The sequence below is a fragment of the Carcharodon carcharias genome, chromosome 20 (genome assembly GCF_017639515.1).
Source record: "Carcharodon carcharias isolate sCarCar2 chromosome 20, sCarCar2.pri, whole genome shotgun sequence".
Lineage (NCBI taxonomy): Eukaryota > Metazoa > Chordata > Chondrichthyes > Lamniformes > Lamnidae > Carcharodon > Carcharodon carcharias.
In genome coordinates, this window is record NC_054486.1 from 21,454,304 (window position 1) to 21,473,530 (window position 19,227).

Sequence of the window (19,227 nt, forward strand, 5' to 3'; positions counted from 1 at the left end):
CTCTAACAATAAAAGCCCTTTTAATAGTACCAACTTTATTAGTAATATAAACATATTGCTTGGTAGCTGCTAGAAAGGTGTCAGTTTTCACCCCACTTCTTGAATGCTGTATTCAAAAAATGCAAATCCACACTATCTGTCTTACATATCAAAACTAGTACACATCAAAGCACCTAGACTAGCTGGCTTTAATCCAGTTAAGACACATCCACAGATTAAACCTCTATTTTAAAAGAAAAATATTTTCTAATAATATTGTATACATTAGTAGCTTCATGACAGCCATTATTTATCCCTCGATCAATGTCACAAAAACTGATTTTCTAGTCATGATCACATTGCTCTTCGTGGGAATTTGCTGTGTGCAAATTGGCTGCCAGATTTCCTACATTACAACATTACAGGCACTCCACATTTAAAGCACATTCTAAAAGCATGTTTTAGTTTTAGTGGGGTTTGTAAATTAGGGATGTTTCCCAAATAGCGCTGCCTCCATTTTGGTTTTAACATGTTTGCTGAGCAACACCCCCTCCCCACACCCCCCCCCCCCCCCCCCCCCCCCCCCCCCAATAACCCCCGACTCACCTGCTTGCCGTTTCCCTTCCCCCAATCTTCCCCCTCAGGTTGCAGGAGGGAAGCGACGTGCAGGAGGGTCGGGGGAGGGAAAGCAGCGAGGGGGGGTTCGGGACAGGGGAAGCGTTGAGAGGGGGCATTGAGGGAGGAGAAGCAGTAGGTGGGAAGTGGCGAACGGGAGGTGGGAAGTGGCAAGCTGGAGATAAGTTGAAAGAGCTAGTAAGTTTTTAGTAGTTAGTAAGAGGGTTGTTGGGCCACATTGGTTCAAGGCAATCAATAGGTTTTTAATGTAAAATTTAAAGGTCAGGAACATAACCCACCCATATAACATGTTTTCTTGTAAGTGATTTTTGTTTATCACAATTTTGTGTAGCACATTGATTTTTAGGAACACAGTAAGTGTGCTAAACAAGGGAAAACTGTACTCCGCAAGTATTTCACTGGTTGTAAAGTGCTTTGAAACATCTAATGCTGGTGAAAAGCATTGTAGAATTGTAAGTCTCTTTTTCTGATAAATTAGCAGTGCTTTTAATCAGAACAAAATATATCAATGAGCATGTGCACCTTATAGAACTTAGTAGTCCAGGCAATAGTTTGTGAGGCTTGTGTTTTGGGGGCAGGAAGTGTCTAGTTATGCTGCAGGTAGGAGTGTGGGGCAGGTTTGAGTAGCTGGTCCTTTCCTGCCTATCATTTTTGTTTGTTTTCTGATCCTGATGTCTCTGATATCGAGGCGTGCAGTCTGGTTAAACTCTGTAAATTGTAGCTCCAGTTCCTCATAACGTACAGAGATCTTTACAAAGCTGATCTGTTATTAGAGCCTTTTATTCAAAGCTGATGGCCGGGTCAGACATGCAATCCGGCTTCCAGCTGCATTGCAGGAAGTGACTCCAGCATTGGCCTATTTTCCTTGTGGAAAACCCATCTCAGTAAAAGGCGCACTCAAATTGCAAGTCGACAGACAGTAATGTCTCAGTGAGTGTTGTCCACTTAGTCCTTCAGACTCTGTTCCAGGACATGTGTCGTGATGTGAGAGAATTGTTATTTAATTTTATTTACAGTGCTTGCTGACCTGCATTGGTGCCTGGCTCAACAGCATCTGAAATTTAAAATTCTCATCCTCGTTTTCAAAGCACTCCATGGCCTCATCTCTCCATTTCTAATTTGGGGCAGCCATGCTACCAGGAGTGTACTACAGACCCCCAAATAGTGTGAGAGAGATAGAAGAGCAAATATGTAGGCAAGTTCCTGAGTGCAAAAATAATGGGGCAATAATAGTTGGGAGCTTCAGCTACCCTAATATCAACTGTAATACGAACAGTGTAATAGGCACAGAGGACACAAGATTCTTGAACTGCATTCAAGTGAACTTTTTCAGCCTGCACATGACAAGTCCAATGAGAGGGGGCATAATTCTAGATTTAGTCTTAGGAAGCTGGGCCAGTGGATGAAGTGGCAATGGGGGACCGTTTTGGAGATAAGTGACCATAACATAATTACGGAAAAGGATAAAGATAGAACAGGAGTAAAAGGTCTAAATTGGGGAAAGATGGATTTTATAATGCTGAGAGGGGATCTGGCAAAAGGGGACTGGTTACAGCTACTTGAAGGAAAAACTGTGTCAGACTAGTGGGAGGCATTCAGAAGCGAGATTCAACGGACACCGTGTAGACATGTTCCCACAAAGAAAAAGGTCGGTCCTGCCAAATCTAGAGCCCCCTGCTTATCTAGAAGCATACAAGGTAAAATGAAGCAGAAGAAGAAAGCTTATGATGGTCACAAAAAATGATACCCCTCTAGGCTTTTTACAGTGTTTAGAAAGTTCAGGGGTGAAGTGAAAAAGGTAAATAGGAAAGCAAAGAGAGGACATGAAAAAATATTGGCAGGTAAAATCAAAGAAACCCGAAAGATGTTTTACCAGTACATTAGGAGCAAGAGAATAACTAAGGAAAGGGTAGGGCCTATCAGAGATGTACATGGTAACTTGTGCATTGATGTTGAAGATGTGGGCAGGGTTCTCAAAGAGTACTTTGTCTCTGTCTTCACTAAGCAGAGGGATGATGCAGGCATTCTAGTTAAAGAGGAGGAGTGTGAAATATTAGATGCAATAAGCATAATGAGAGTAAGTACTGGAGGGACTGGCATCCTTGAAGGTGGATAAATCACCAGGGCTGGATGGATTATATCCCAGGCTGTTAAAGGAAGCCAGTGAGGAAATAGTGGCTGCTCTGAGAATCATTTTCCAATCCTCACTGGATACAGGTGAGCTACCAGAGAATTGGAGGTCTGTGAACATTGTACTAATATTTAAAAAGGGTGTGAGGGATAGGCCAAATAATTATAGGTCGGTCAGTCTTGCTTCGGTGGTGGGTAAATTATTAGAATCAGTTCAAGGAGACAGGATAAACTGTCGCATAGAAAGGAATGGATTAATCAGAGATAGTCGGCATGATTTCGTTAGGGGAAGGTCGTGTCTTACTAATTGAATCAATTTTTTTGCGGAAGCAGCAAGGAGGATTGGTGAGGGTAGTGCAGTGGATGTTGTCTGCGTGGATTTTAGTAAGGAATTTGACAAGGTCCCACATAGCAGACTGGCCAGAAAAGTGAGATCCCATGGAATACAGGGGAAGCTGGCAGGTTTGATCTAAAATTGGCTCAGCGACAGGAAACAAAGGGTAATGGTCAATTGATGTTTTTGCGAATGGAAAACCATTTCCACAGGGCTCCGTGTGGGTTCCTTGCTGTTTGTTGTATATGTTCATGATATTGACTTAAATGCAGGTGGCATGGTTGGGAAATTTGCAGATGGCACAAAAATTGGCCTTATAGTTGATAATAAAGATGTTGTTTCCAGAATGATATTGATGGTTTGGTTAAGTGTGCAGAAAAGTGGCAGATGGAATTCAATCTGGAGAAGTGTGAGGTAATGCTCTTGGGGAGGGAAAACAAAACTAGGGAATACACAATAAATGGGAGGAGTGGAGGAAGTGAGAGACCTTGGACTACACGTCTACAAGTCCCTGAAGGTGGCAGGATGGGTGAATAAGGTGCTAAAGAAAGCATATGGAATGCTTTCCTTTATTTGGATGAGATATAGAATACAAAAGCGGGGATGCATTGATGGAATTATATAAAATGCTGATTAGGCCACAGCTGAAATTTTGTGTACAGTTCTGATCACCACATTACATGGAGGACATAATTGCTCTGAAGCAAGTACAAAGGAAATTTACAATGTTGCCAGGGCTTGAAAATTGCAGCTATGAGGAAGGATTGGATAGGCTGGCCTTGTTTTCCTTGGAACAGAGGAGGCTGAGGGGTGACCTGATTGAGGTGTACAAGGTTAAAGGGCTTAGATAGAATAGAGAGGGATGCCCTGTTTCCCCTAGTGGAGAGGTTAATTACAGGGGGTGCAGATTTAAGATGATTGGTAGAAGGATTAGAGGGGACGTGAGGAAAAACATCTTCATCCAGGGGGTGGTGGGTGTTTAGAAATTGCTGCCTGATTTGGTGATTGAAGCAGAAACTCTCAACTCATTTAAAAGGCACCTGGATCTGCATCTAAAGTGCTGTAACCTGAAAGGCTATGGACCGGGTGCTGGAAGGTGGGACAAGAATGGACAGCTAGTTTTTTTTTTTGTTTTTTATTTTTCAGCCAGTGCAGACACAATGGACTGAATGGCCTCTTTCTGTGCTGTAACATTTGTATGGTTCTATCTCCATAAAGTCCTATAGTCGTATGACTTGCCGAGATCTTTGTGTTTCTCCAGTTCTGACCTCTGAGCATCCCTGATTATTGGCCCCCCATTTTCCATTGCCATACTTTCAGCTGAAGAGGTCCTAAGCCATGGAAATGCCTTTCTGTCCTGCTACTTCTCTTTCCTCCTTTAAGACACTACTGAAAATCTACCTATTTGGCCAAGCTTTTGGTCACCTTTTCTGATATCTCCTTATGGGCCCAGATTGAATTGTTTGTTCACAGTCCTGTGAAGTATCTTACAATGTTTTACTCGGTTAAAGGCGCTATACAAATGCAAGTCTTTGTACAAAAGTCCTGATGAAGCCTCTGGCACAAGGTTGCCTTGATGTTCTTTATCTAAATGGTGAAAACTGCCCCTCAGACCAGAAATGGCACAGACAGCCACTGAACCGATACAGCTTTCTAACTTCAGAATAGGGGCAATATGGTGGAATATTTAAAGGAATTTGGGTATCAAAATGAAATGGCAGGTTCATTTTGATTTCGGGAGTAGCCGCATCCAGGTATAATGAATTCTGAAGAACTCTGGACAAAAATGAAGGTGGCACAATTGGTCTTTGGAGTTTGGCGAATTGCTTGTATTTAAAAGTAGGACTAATAATATCTCACAGGATTTGGGAACATTAACGTGGTGCTGAGCAGTCCTGAACTCGGAGTACCCAGTAACCTAGAGGACTAGATATTATAGAAGAGAACACAGGAAGAGGAGCAGGACATCAACCTCTCGCTATTATTCCTTCATTCATTTGATTATGGCTGATCATTTAACTGCCTTTTGTCCACTAACATTTAATACCCTTGTCTAATAAAAATCTTTCAGTTGATGCTCCCCTTCAGCAGCTTTGTAGGGAAAGAGAGTAGTATAACACACTTCCTTCTAGTGATGTCATGCAGCAAACCCTTAAACGCATATAACAACAGGTTTCCACTACCCTTTCTGTAAAGGAGCGATTTTTGACTGGCCTGTCTTTAAGTTGAAGCACTGTTGACCTGGCCTCTGCCAACTGGGGAGATAGTTTCTCTTCATCTACCCTACCAAATCCTTTAATCTTAAAACACCTCAGTTAGATCACTCCTTAATCTTTTATTCACAAGCTTAGTTTAGGCAAGAAGATAGAAGCAAAATGCTGCGGATGCTAGAAATCTGAAACAAAAACAAAAATAGCTGGAAAAACTCAGCAGGCCTGACAGCATCTGCGGAGAGGAACACAGTTAACGTTCCGAGTCTGTATGACTCATCATCAGTTTTTTGTTTTTGCTTAGTTTATGCAACCTGTCCTCATAACCTAACCCTTGTAGGAGTGGGTACCATTCTGGGGAATCTACAGAAACACTGAGTGGTGCCAGGTGAGATGCCTTGGCGATTGAGGTGGATATCGCCGATTCCCTGGGCACTAATCAATGAAGATCAGTGGGACATCCTCCCCAATGCCCTGACTAATCTCCCTCCCTCAGTGAACACTGGTGAAAAACAGGCAAATTTTGCTGTTCATCTTGTCGCTGTTTATAGAAGGTTGCTGGCACAGGATGGTTGACCATACCAACTAATCATATGAATCATCCAAGACTCTGCTGCCCCTATCCTAATGGGCATCAAGTCCTGTTTACCCATCATGCCTGTGCTTGATGACCTATGTCGCATGGCAACACCAAATTTAAAAATCTGATGCTTGTGTTCAAATTCCTCAAGGGTCTTGCCTCTCCCTATTTTCATAATGTCCTCCAACCCAACAATATCCCCAAACTCCTCCAAACCCTACACATCCTTGATTTTCATCACTTCACTATTGGCTGCCATGCCTTCAACTGACTAGATCCTAAGCTCTGAGTTCCCTCTGTAAGCCTTTCCTCCTCTTTACCGCACTCTCACCCTATACTGTACCACTTTGACCAAGCTTTTGGTCGCCTGCCCTAATATCTCCTTTTGTTTGATCATCTCCCCTGTCCAGTGCCTCTTTGTTGATTTTGCTATCTTTAATGTCACTATATAAAGACAAGTTTTTGTTTGTTCTTGACCCAAGCGAGTGTGTCAGGCAGAGTATTCTCACCTTCAGCTTTTATTTAATGTAGCCTTGTTGTCATGCCAACTCGAGGGTGTGGTATGGAAATATACCCAGTCATTTCTCAGAACCTGTTCCACCGACATCAGATAATATTCAAATTCAGCACTTACAGGCTGCTGTGAATGTGGTGTGAATCGACTAGGAGGGTATTACCTCCAGCGAACCGGAGGTTCTGGGCAGCCAGGTTATATGTTCAGATAGGAATGCCCCTATGGCTACTGTGATTCTCCATCATTCTGCATGTAACTCCCTGCCCTGACCAATCTGTAATCAGCATTGCTGCCACCAAGGGCATTTTTCGACTGACTGAGTCAATAGTCTTGGGGAGCCATGCTTTCCTGGTCTTAGAAGCTCTCGTCTACTCTGATTACAACTTGAGCGGACAGTGCCAGATTTCTCACCACCCACTCTCCCACTGCCGTTTTCAGCAACAGGAATCGGGATTTTGAGATGTGATCATGGATAGGTGGCAGGAGGGTGTTACATGAATGGCAGTGCCACATCCTGGGCCCATTTTCCATAGTGTATCTATGCCATTTGAGTACTGTAACCATTTGGAAAGGGTTGGATGAGAGAGTTAGCTGTCATTTGGGGAAAAAAAGCAAAACCATGAAACAAAAGGAACAAACTAAGGCATGTTTCACAAAACTCAGACCGCCCAAAGTGCTTTACTCAGACCGCCCAAAGTGCTTTACAGAAAATGAAATACTATTGAAGTGTAGTCATTGTTGCAATGTACAGAATTGGTGCCAGTCTATTTTAGCACAGTAAAGCCCCATGAATAGCAAGGTAATAATGACCAAATAATCTGTTTCAATGGTGTTGGTTGAAGAATAAATATTGATCACAGCATCGGGATAACTCCCCTTCTCCTCTTTGAATGGAATCGGGGTATGTTTCATGCCCATCTGAGGGGCAGATAAGACCTGAGTTTAGCATCACATCCAAAAGATAAGGAAAGAACAAGCTTGCATTTATATACCGCCTGTCATGATCTCAGGATGTCCAAAGTGCTTTGCAGCCAACAAGGTACTTTATGAAATTTGGTCACAGTTGTAATGTAGGAAACAAATGGCAGCTAATTTATTCACAGCAAGCTCCCACAATAAGATCAATGACCGGATCACTATCTCCAAGAGTGCAGCGTTCACTTGTACTGCACTGAAGTTAACTGGGGCTTCTTCTCACAACTTGCTGCCTGAGGAGAGAGAACAGCTTCTGATGTTGGGAGCGTCGGGAAATGCATGCAGCCTGTTTGCGCATAGCAAGATTCCACAAAGAGCTATGTGACCATGATGTTGGTTGAGGGCCGAATGCTGGCCAGGACACTGGGGAGCGCTCCCCTGCTCTTCAGATAATGTCGTGGGATCTGTTGCATTTGCCTGAGAGATGGAATGGGACCTTGGGTTTAGTATTACATCCATTGCCAATGAAAGGGAGATGAGCTGTCTCCAGCTGTGTGACATAGAGTTGAGGGCTTTCAATTCAACCATCTTTTAAATTGTGTGTTGCAGAGACACCTCCAGTGCGGTACATGGTCCACTTGTGATGAAGGCAGTCATGCATGTGTCTGCTTTAGGAATGCTGTTGCTGCTAAGTGCCTGCTTTCCTTGACGAGGAACATATACTGCATAGTGAGCCTCATTACAGTGCTCTGAATGCTTAGATAGGAGATGATGATGGGAGGAAAGATTGTGCCTCTGGGAAAGAGTATGAAAGGTGCTAAATTTGTAAGAACTTGGCTGAGTTGTTATGTTGACTGTTAAGATCTTCCACGATGATAGTGAAGAATATTTGAGACAGTAGTGTAGTGGTAATGTTGCTGGACTAGTAATCCAGAGGCCCAGGCTAATTCTCTGTGGACATGGGTTCAAACTTCACCGTGGCAGCTGGTGGAATGTAAATTCAATTAATGGAATTGAAAGCTAGTCTCATGACCATTAAACTACCATCAGTTGTGAAACCCATTTGGCACACCAATGTCCTTTAGGGAAGGAAATCTGCCATCCTTACCTGGTCTGGCCTACATGTGACTCCAGATCCACAACAATGTGGTTGACTCTTAACTTTTTCATCCTTGCTTTGAAATCCCTCCCCAGCTTCATCTGCTCCCCAATTCTGCAAATTTCTCCACCCCTACAACCCTCCTGGATCTCTGCACTCATCCAACTCTGGCCTCTGGTGTATCCCTGATTTTGTTTGTTCCCACAATTGGCGGCTGTACCTTCAGCTGCCTGGGCTCTCTATACTCTGGGATTTCCTCTCTAAACCACTCCACCTCCCTACTGCACTCTCCTCCTTTGAGAACCTCCTTAAAACCTACCTCTTTGATCCCGTCCTCATGTCTCTTGTGGGTAGTGTCAACTTGTGTCTTATTACATTCCTGTGAAGCACCTTGGGACTATGTTAAAGGTGCTACATGAATACAGGCTGTTAATGAGATGAGTGTTGTTAACTATAAATACTACTTTCCCTGCTGGTGACAATAGTTGCAAATCTGGCAGATATAGATTTTCATGGGTCCTGTGATGCAAGGGAAGGCCTCTCCTTGCTTTTAAGACCCGTGCCCCTTTCATGCAAAAATTTAGTCGAAGAGAAAAATGTTGTAAATATACCTTAGACTTGGTTTCATTCTTGTGAATTTCTTTGTGGTGAGACAAACCAATGCACTAAACTATCTTGAGAGTGAATAGTTTCGGCAGGTAGGGACTAGTCTCCTGGAAGTGATGTAATTACGTGTACTCCTAAGTTAATTCCAGCAGAAAACCCATTGTGGCTTGAAAGTGCATGAGAAACGTTTTGGTGTTTAATGGGCGTGTTTGGGTTACTTTCAATACCAGGCTATTTTATTGGTGAATCAGGTGTCAAAACAAAATGAAACCAAGAGCTTCTATTGACCTTCAATGTACCTAGATGGCAAAATAGCACACTTGCATATCTAATAATGAAGATTTGCTCTGGTGCTTTCTTCAAAGAAACTGGTTTGCACTTCAATAGAAGCCACAAGTGTGACAGTATTTCCCAACTTGCTTGTTTGCCTTCATTATAAGGTTAGAAAGAAATGCTATGGGTTGGATTTTATGCCATCCACATGCTGATTTGAAGATGGGGAGGGGTTGGCTTGTAAAATAAAGCAGGTAGCTTTCCCACCCCTTACCTGTCTCCCATATTACAATGGGAAAGGAAGGTGTCAGGCAAGGTGGTGGCCAGTTAAGGGCCTCGTTCCACCTCCGCCAGTATTTTGCATGTGCCGTGGGAGGGGGGAGGCATGGCGGGCAGCCTGGCAGCTTTCATTGCGCGAGCTGCTGTCGAGCAGGAAGCAGGGGGACAACTCCTTTTTGGGGGGGGGGATCCCCTTTGCCCATTGGAGTCACCACCCCCCTCCTTCCCTCCACTTTTGAGGTCTGCCGGCCAGGCCCATCTAGATTCCCAGACTTGCCTTCAAGTTCGGGCTCCTTTTACTTCTTCTTTCTTGGGGTCTGGCTGTAGTCCCAATAGTGGCCACTATTCAATCCTGGCACTGTTGGGTGTACAGAGCTGCTGGCCAATCTGATTGGTCAGCAACTTTCTAAGACAGGACTTCCTCCCAGATGGGGGCAGAAGTCCCACTCTGAAATAGCAAAGGCAGCTCCCAGTGTGTTTTTGCTGTAGCACAGCTAGGTTTTGGATGGGGTGACTGATGACTGACGTTTTGGTCGGGGGTGTGGGCAATATGACACCCTGTAAAGTCCAACCCTATGAGTTTGGACTATTCATTCTTGATTTCAGAAACTTTAAGTATTAAATCAGTTGAGCATTGTACTACAAGATTCTGTAGAATCTGTATAATTTGCCTTGTAATAAATTTTAACTGGTAGTTTTAGCCTGAAATGTATAGTCTAACAGGTAGTGTTTTCCAACTATTTGGAGTGGACAGGTGTGGATGCTGGTCTGCTCTATCCCTGGTGCCAACATACATTCCCACTCACTATACACAAGGGGCTGAATTTGATGTTGCCGGTGCCAATGGCAGGCTGGAAAGTCAGAGACAATCCTGCCTTTGCCATTTTGGGGAGCCTTGACCAGATCTTGCATCCATCAGGCAATTAACTGCCTAATGTCGGGGCTCCTGTCCCCTTAAGGGCAGAGAACTGCCGGCCAATCGGAGGCTGCTGCTGGGACTGCATCCAGCTTGGCTCAGCGTCATTGATGAGGGCCTAGAATCAAGGTAGGTGGGGTCAGGTTTGTGGGAGCTAGTCAGCCAGGCCCTGGTGAGGTGATGGGGGTGTGGTGGGGTGGTGGGGGTGGTGTTGTTGAAGGCAGAGGTGGGTGTTTCTTTGGGTACCCTATAGCCCATGGAGGACCCTAATCAGGAGGGGTACCCCAGCCCATAGGGAGGCCCGCAACTTTTGCTGGACGGACTCACCATGCTGTGGGTGCCCACCCCCACCTGGATGCTGGTTGAATTCCAACAGCAGCAGGAGGAGGTCTTTAAATAGCTCTTAATTGGCCACTTAAGCGCATCAATTGGCCTCTGGATGAAAAGGCCATACTCGACTTTGCCCAGCGCTGAGGTAATTGCACAGCATTGGGAAGGGGACGGGTGCCCTGTGAGCACCCCCCTACCTCCCCCAACTGCCTCACAACCCGCTCGTCTGCTGAAGAAATCTAGTTTGCGTGGGAGGAAAAGAATTGTCTTCCTATGGTGGATTGATACCATTAGCTGCTCCATTTTGATTGGAGCATTCTAATTCGGCAGCAATGGATGCCGTGGTGACAGGCCCACTGTTTCTGTCTCTGTGAGTTCCTTGTGGGAAATGATAGAGGCTCTGAGATGCCAACAGTGGCTCATGTGATTCGCTGAAAAATAAGGATCCCTACTGTCAATCGCTTTACTATCTATGAGCAAATCTGGACATTTGATGTTGGCTGTACCCTTCAGAGACGAAAGCACTTTGAAGTCTTCACTCTTATGAACATCTACCGCTGATGAGATTCCTTTGAGTTTCTGAGTCTGGATGCTAAATAGTGGGACGTCTTGACTTAGTTTTCAGATGGCCTTTGGTTTATGATGACCTATACACGCACACACACAGCTGACTCTTGATCAGCATTGAATTCTGCTGCCAAGACGTGTTTATTCTACGAGAGGCTAACAGCTCTATAAACTGAGATAAGAAAAGATTTATTTGTAGACATCAACCCAACTATTCCCTCAGCCACTGACCTGGTCTCAAACACAACTGTTGCAGTCTGCCCCTCCCGGTGATGACTCATGCTGTTCTGATATATCAGCCCTGTGCCAATTATCTACATGAGGGGAGACAAAAAACAGCAACTTGCTTTAATATATAGCGCCTTTAATGTAGTGAAATGTCTGAAGGGGCCTCACCACATGGGGCAGTGGGGAGCGACCGGTAAAAGCTGTGGACCTTCCCATGGGCTCGGGTGCCCTTCCTGATTGAATACCATGTGGCCCTTAAAGGGCCTGAGCAGAAAGGCCCCTTCCTCTGCCGTCACCAACAACCACTCCCACCCCCACCCAGCCTGACTGGCCCTGGTGACCCTGACCCCACATGACGTCACTAGAAGAGATGTGTGTCATGCGATCCAGCCTTAAGTTTCACTTTTGCCTGTGAGCAGAACACAGTACAACTCTGATACCTTCTAACTTTCTACCTTTTGTATAACTTTTCTATGTGCCTAGTCTTAATAAATGAACCTATAATGAGTGACTGGGTGCTTATATCATTATAACAAAGTGACACCAGGTGGATGTAAAAGATCACATGGCACTATTTCAAAGATCAAGGGAGTTATTCCTGGTGTCTTGGCCACTATCTATTTCTCAATCAATATCACAAAAAAGCCATACTACCTGGTCATTATCACAATGTTATCCCCATTCATAAAAAAAATATTGGCGGAATACAGATTTTAATGTGTGATGCCAACGCAACCAAAGCGGAATAAACTAGACCAAGGGAGGTGTGAGGAGTTGCACCGTTCTGAGGTTCAAAGAAAGATAGATTTGGATTGGAAGACCAAGCAATAGATCTTGGTTTTGGTACTGTAGAGGGACAGAGTGCAGGACACTATGTTCATAGCTTGGGACACACAGGAGAGGAAGGGTAACAGGAATGCTGCCCATAATAATATCTATGCAACAAAGTCCAAAAAAAGTTTGGAGACTATAAGTGACACAGGCGCTCCTTCTTGAGCAACAAGCTAATTTGAATCCCCTGTTTTATATGGAAGAAAAACTCCATCCAATTGGCTAGTTTAGGCCTATTCCATCCATAGCATGTCCGATGGACAGGATACCAAGGAGTAAACTATTTCTGAGTGGTTCGTGGAAGTGATCAAATATCGCAAAATATTATTGCTGTCGAACATTGTATTTAGGAACGCATGATTTTTAAAAAAAAAATGTAAATGAGGTCCAGTCTGTCTAAACTCCATTCTGCTCCAGTTCACCAAGTTCTACGAGCCCTAATGGTCTTTATCTTTCCTGCTGTTGTAGGTGATGAACTGCCAGTGGCCAATGCTGGAAGGGACCGAATTGTGCAGCCAAATGAGGAAGTAATACTAAGTGGGGTGGAGAGTCGAGATAATTTTAAAATTGTCAGTTTTGATTGGACCCTGCTCCACGGAGATTCCTCCGTGAAGTTCAAGGTATGTATGCACTGAGGGGCAAAACGACTCAATAAATAGAATAAGCCATCCAATGCGGAATTTCAATTTCTTCTATTTCAGCTAATAAGAGGGACATTACAGATTCTAAAATAACCCTTGACTCCCTTGTCAATCAAAAATCTGTCTAACTCAGTCTTGAATATATTCAACGACTCAGCCTTCACTGCTCTCTGGGGAAGAGAATTCCACAGCCTAACGACCCTCTGAGAGAAGAAATTCCTTCTCATCCCCATCTCTAATGGGAAGCCTGTAATTTTTATCTGTGCCCCCTAGTTCTAGACTCCACGACAAGGGGAAACATCCTCTCAGCAGCCATCCTGTCAAGTCCCTTCAATAAGATATCCCTTATATCTGTGTCTACCTGGTTAAAATGTGGTTAGTTGCTCCCAGAGAGATGATCACATCAGAGTGTGTCAAGAAATGCAGGTGAACATACAGATCACTGCTCTTTAAAAAACAAGGCCCACTAAGATACTAAACTCCATCGGCACTCCCAACAATCCCATATCCATTTTCCATTCTTTGTCGTTAAACTCCCAGTGGTCTGCCTCTCTCTCTCTCTCTCTCTCTCTCCCTGTCTGCCTCTATCTCCCAGTCTGCCTCTCTCTCTCTCCCTGTCTGTCTCTCTCTCCCTGTCTGTCTCTCTCTCCCTGTCTGCCTCTCTCTCTCCCTGTCTGCCTCTCTCTCTCCCTGTCTGCCTCTCTCTCTCCCTGTCTGCCTCTCTCTCTCCCTGTCTGCCTCTCTCTCTCCCTGTCTGCCTCTCTCTCTCCCTGTCTGCCTCTCTCTCTCCCTGTCTGCCTCTCTCTCTCCCTGTCTGTCCCTCTCTCTCTCTCTCCCTGTCTGTCCCTCTCTCTCTCTCTCTCCCTGTCTGTCCCTCTCTCTCTCTCTCTCCCTGTCTGCCCCTCTCTCTCTCTCTCTCTCCCTGTCTGCCCCTCTCTCTCTCTCTCTCTCCCTGTCTGCCCCTCTCTCTCTCTCTCTCTCCCTGTCTGCCCCTCTCTCTCTCTCTCTCTCCCTGTCTGCCCCTCTCTCTCTCTCTCTCTCTCCCTGTCTGCCCCTCTCTCTCTCTCTCTCCCTGTCTGCCCCCCTCTCTCTCTCTCTCTCCCTGTCTGCCCCTCTCTCTCTCCCTGTCTGCCCCTCTCTCTCTCCCTGTCTGCCCCTCTCTCTCTCCCTGTCTGCCCCTCTCTCTCTCCCTGTCTGCCCCTCTCTGTCTCTCTCTCCCTGTCTGCCCCTCTCTGTCTCTCTCTCCCTGTCTGCCCCTCTCTGTCTCTCTCTCCCTGTCTGCCCCTCTCTCTGTCTCTCTCTCCCTGTCTGCCCCTCTCTCTGTCTCTCTCTTCCTGTCTGCCCCTCTCTCTCTCTCTCTCTCTCCCTGTCTGCCCCTCTCTCTCTCTCTCTCCCTGTCTGCCCCTCTCTCTCTCTCTCTCCCTGTCTGCCCCTCTCTCTCTCTCTCTCTTCCTGTCTGCCCCTCTCTCTCTCTCTCTCTCTCCCTGTCTGCCCCCCTCTCTCTCTCTCTCTCTCTCCCTGTCTGCCCCTCTCTCTCTCTCTCTCTCTCTCCCTGTCTGCCACCCCTCTCTCTCTCTCTCACTCTCTCCCTGTCTGCCACCCCTCTCTCTCTCTCTCACTCTCTCCCTTTCTGCCCCCCCTCTCTCTCTCTCTCCCTTTCTGCCCCCCTCTCTCTCTCTCTCTCTCTCTCCCTGTCTGCCCCTCTCATTCTCTCTCTCTCTCCCTGTCTGCCCGTCTCTCTCTCTCTCTCACTCTCTCCCTTTCTGCCCCCCCTCTCTCTCTCTCTCCCTTTCTGCCCCCCTCTCTCTCTCTCTCTCTCTCTCTCTCCCTGTCTACCCCTCTCATTCTCTCTCTCTCTCCCTGTCTGCCCGTCTCTCTCTCTCTCTCTCTCTCTCCCTGTCTGCCTCACTCACTCTCTCTCTCTCTCCCTGTCTGCCCCTCTCTCTCTCTCTCTCCCTTTCTGCCCCTCCCTCTCTCTCTCTCCGTCTGCCTCTCTCGCTCTCTCTCTCTCTCTCTCTCTCTCTCTCCCTGTCTGCCCCCCTCTCTCTCTCTCCCTGTCTGCCCCCCTCTCTCTCTCTCTCTGTCTGCCCCTCTCTCTCTCTCTCTTTCTCTCTCCCTTTCTGCCCCCCTCTCTCTCTCTCTCTCCCTGTCTGCCCCTCCCTCTCTCTCTCTCTCTCCGTCTGCCTCTCTCTCTCTCTCTCTCTCTCTCTCTCTCTCTCCCTGTCTGCCCCTCTCTCTCTCTCTCCCTGTCTGCCCCTCTCTCTCTCTCCCTGTCTGCCCCTCTCTCTCGCTCCCTGTCTGCCCCTCTCTCTCGCTCCCTGTCTGCCCCTCTCTCTCGCTCCCTGTCTGCCCCTCTCTCTCTCTCCCTGTCCGCCCCTCTTTCTCTCTCTCTCTCTCCCTGTCTGCCCCTCTTTCTCTCTCTCTCTCTCCCTGCTGCCCCTCTTTCTCTCTCTCTCTCTCTCCCTGCTGCCCCTCTTTCTCTCTCTCTCTCCCCCTGTCTGCCCCTCTCTCTCTCCCCCTGTCTGCCCCTCTCTCTCTCCCCCTGTCTGCCCCTCTCTCTCTCCCCCTGTCTGCCCCTCTCTCTCTCCCCCTGTCTGCCCCTCTCTCTCTCCCCCTGTCTGCCCCTCTCTCTCTCCCCCTGTCTGCCCCTCTCTCTCTCCCCCTGTCTGCCCCTCTCTCTCTCCCCCTGTCTGCCCCTCTCTCTCTCCCCCTGTCTGCCCCTCTCTCTCTCCCCCTGTCTGCCCCTCTCTCTCTCCCCCTGTCTGCCCCTCTCTCTCTCCCCCTGTCTGCCCCTCTCTCTCTCCCCCTGTCTGCCCCTCTCTCTCTCCCCCTGTCTGCCCCTCTCTCTCTCCCCCTGTCTGCCCCTCTCTCTCTCCCCCTGTCTGCCCCTCTCTCTCTCCCCCTGTCTGCCCCTCTCTCTCTCCCCCTGTCTGCCCCTCTCTCTCTCCCCCTGTCTGCCCCTCTCTCTCTCCCCCTGTCTGCCCCTCTCTCTCTCCCCCTGTCTGCCCCTCTCTCTCTCCCCCTGTCTGCCCCTCTCTCTCTCCCCCTGTCTGCCCCTCTCTCTCTCCCCCTGTCTGCCCCTCTCTCTCTCCCCCTGTCTGCCCCTCTCTCTCTCCCCCTGTCTGCCCCTCTCTCTCTCCCCCTGTCTGCCCCTCTCTCTCTCCCCCTGTCTGCCCCTCTCTCTCTCCCCCTGTCTGCCCCTCTCTCTCTCCCCCTGTCTGCCCCTCTCTCTCTCCCCCTGTCTGCCCCTCTCTCTCTCCCCCTGTCTGCCCCTCTCTCTCTCCCCCTGTCTGCCCCTCTCTCTCTCCCCCTGTCTGCCCCTCTCTCTCTCTCTCCCCCTGTCTGCCCCTCTCTCTCTCTCTCTCCCTGTCTGCCCCTCTCTCTCTCTCTCTCCCTGTCTGCCCCTCTCTCTCTCTCTCTCCCTGTCTGCCCCTCTCTCTCTCTCTCTCCCTGTCTGCCCCTCTCTCTCTCTCTCTCCCTGTCTGCCCCTCTCTCTCTCTCTCTCCCTGTCTGCCCCTCTCTCTCTCTCTCTCCCTGTCTGCCCCTCTCTCTCTCTCTCCCTGCTGCCCCTCTCTCTCTCTCTCTCTCCCCCTGTCTGCCCCCCTCTCTCTCTCTCTCTCTCTCTCTCTCCCCCTGTCTGCCCCTCTCTCTCTCTCTCCCCCTGTCTGCCCCTCTCTCTCTCTCTCTCCCTGTCTGCCTCTCTCTCTCTCCCTGTCTGCCCCTCTCTCTCTCTCTCTCCCTGCTGCCCCTCTCTCTCTCTCTCTCTCTCTCTCTCCCCCTGTCTGCCCCTCTCTCTCTCCCTCTCTCTCTCTCTCCCCCTGTCTGCCCCTCTCTCTCTCTCTCTCTCTCCCTGTCTGCCTCTATCTCCCAGTCTGCCTCTATCTCCCAAACTGCCTCTCTCTCTCTCCCTGGCTGTCTCTCTCTCCCTGTCTGTCTCTCTCTCCCTGTCTGTCTCTCTCTCCCTGTCTGCCTCTCTCTCTCCCTGTCTGCCTCTCTCTCTCCCTGTCTGCCTCTCTCTCTCCCTGTCTGCCTCTCTCTCTCCCTGTCTGCCTCTCTCTCTCCCTGTCTGCCTCTCTCTCTCCCTGTCTGCCTCTCTCTCTCCCTGTCTGCCTCTCTCTCTCCCTGTCTGCCTCTCTCTCTCCCTGTCTGCCTCTCTCTCTCCCTGTCTGCCTCTCTCTCTCCCTGTCTGCCTCTCTCTCTCCCTGTCTGCCTCTCTCTCTCCCTGTCTGCCTCTCTCTCTCCCTGTCTGCCTCTCTCTCTCCCTGTCTGCCTCTCTCTCTCCCTGTCTGCCTCTCTCTCTCCCTGTCTGCCTCTCTTTCTCCCTGTCTGCCTCTCTTTCTCCCTGTCTGCCTCTCTCTCTCCCTGTCTGCCTCTCTCTCTCCCTGTCTGCCTCTCTCTCTCCCTGTCTGCCTCTCTCTCTCCCTGTCTGTCCCTCTCCCTCTCTCTCTCTCCCTGTCTGTCCCTCTCTCTCTCTCTCTCCCTGTCTGCCCCTCTCTCTCTCTCTCTCCCTGTCTGCCCCTCTCTCTCTCTCTCCCTGTCTGCCCCTCTCTCTCTCTCTCTCTCTCTCTCTCTCCCTGTCTGCCCCTCTCTCTCTCTCTCTCTCTCTCTCTCCCTGTCTGCCCCTCTCTCTCTCTCTCTCCCTGTCTGCCCCTCTCTCTCTCTCTCTCCCTGTCTGCCCCTCTCTCTCTCTCTCTCTCTCTCCCTGTCTGCCCCTCTCTCTCTCTCTCTCTCCCTGTCTGCCCCTCTCTCTCTCTCTCTCCCTGTCTGCCCCTCTCTCTCTCTCTCTCCCTGTCTGCCCCCCTCTCTCTCTCTCTTTCCCTGTCTGCCCCTCTCTCTTTCCCTGTCTGCCCCTCTCTCTCTCCCTGTCTGCCCCTCTCTCTCTCTCTCTCCTTGTCTGCCCCCCCTCTCTCTCCCTCTCTCTCTCCCTGTCTGCCCCTCTCTCTCTCCCTGTCTGCCCCTCTCTGTCTCTCTCTCCCTGTCTGCCCCTCTCTGTCTCTCTCTCCCTGTCTGCCCCTCTCTGTCTCTCTCTCCCTGTCTGCCCCTCTCTGTCTCTCTCTCCCTGTCTGCCTCTCTCTCTCCCTGTCTGCCTCTCTCTCTCCCTGTCTGCCTCTCTCTCTCCCTGTCTGCCTCTCTCTCTCCCTGTCTGCCTCTCTCTCTCCCTGTCTGCCTCTCTCTCTCCCTGTCTGCCTCTCTCTCTCTCCCTGTCTGCCCCTCTCTCTCTCTCTCTCCCTGCTGCCCCTCTCTCTCTCTCTCTCTCTCTCTCTCCCCCTGTCTGCCCCTCTCTCTCTCCCTCTCTCTCTCTCTCCCCCTGTCTGCCCCTCTCTCTCTCTCTCTCTCTCCCTGTCTGCCTCTATCTCCCAGTCTGCCTCTATCTCCCAAACTGCCTCTCTCTCTCTCCCTGGCTGTCTCCCTCTCCCTGTCTGTCTCTCTCTCCCTGTCTGTCTCTCTCTCCCTGTCTGCCTCTCTCTCTCCCTGTCTGCCTCTCTCTCTCCCTGTCTGCCTCTCTCTCTCCCTGTCTGCCTCTCTCTCTCCCTGTCTGCCTCTCTCTCTCCCTGTCTGCCTCTCTCTCTCCCTGTCTGCCTCTCTCTCTCCCTGTCTGCCTCTCTCTCTCCCTGTCTGCCTCTCTCTCTCCCTGTCTGCCTCTCTCTCTCCCTGTCTGCCTCTCTCTCTCCCTGTCTGCCTCTCTCTCTCCCTGTCTGCCTCTCTCTCTCCCTGTCTGCCTCTCTCTCTCCCTGTCTGCCTCTCTCTCTCCCTGTCTGCCTCTCTCTCTCCCTGTCTGCCTCTCTCTCCCTGTCTGCCTCTCTCTCTCCCTGTCTGCCTCTCTCTCTCCCTGTCTGCCTCTCTCTCTCCCTGTCTGCCTCTCTCTCTCCCTGTCTGCCTCTCTCTCTCCCTGTCTGCCTCTCTCTCTCCCTGTCTGTCCCTCTCCCTCTCTCTCCCTGTCTGTCCCTCTCCCTCTCTCTCCCTGTCTGTCCCTCTCCCTCTCTCTCCCTGTCTGTCCCTCTCCCTCTCTCTCTCTCCCTGTCTGCCCCTCTCCCTCTCTCTCTCTCCCTGTCTGCCCCTCTCCCTCTCTCTCTCTCCCTGTCTGCCCCTCTCTCTCTCTCTCCCTGTCTGCCCCTCTCTCTCTCTCTCTCTCTCTCTCTCTCCCTGTCTGCCCCTCTC

The 19,227-nt window shown here is 49.1% G+C and overlaps 1 protein-coding gene across 1 annotated transcript in view; it reads left to right on the top strand.

The window, feature by feature from the left end:
• LOC121292783 (kunitz-type protease inhibitor 1-like) overlaps nucleotides 1-19,227 on the top strand; it is an 84,796-nt gene that overhangs the window by 19,463 nt on the left and 46,106 nt on the right. Inside the window, exon 2 of the mRNA XM_041215160.1 lies at nucleotides 12,896-13,047. Within this exon, the coding sequence (XP_041071094.1) occupies nucleotides 12,896-13,047 (152 nt within the window). The remainder of the gene's footprint in view (nucleotides 1-12,895; nucleotides 13,048-19,227) is intronic.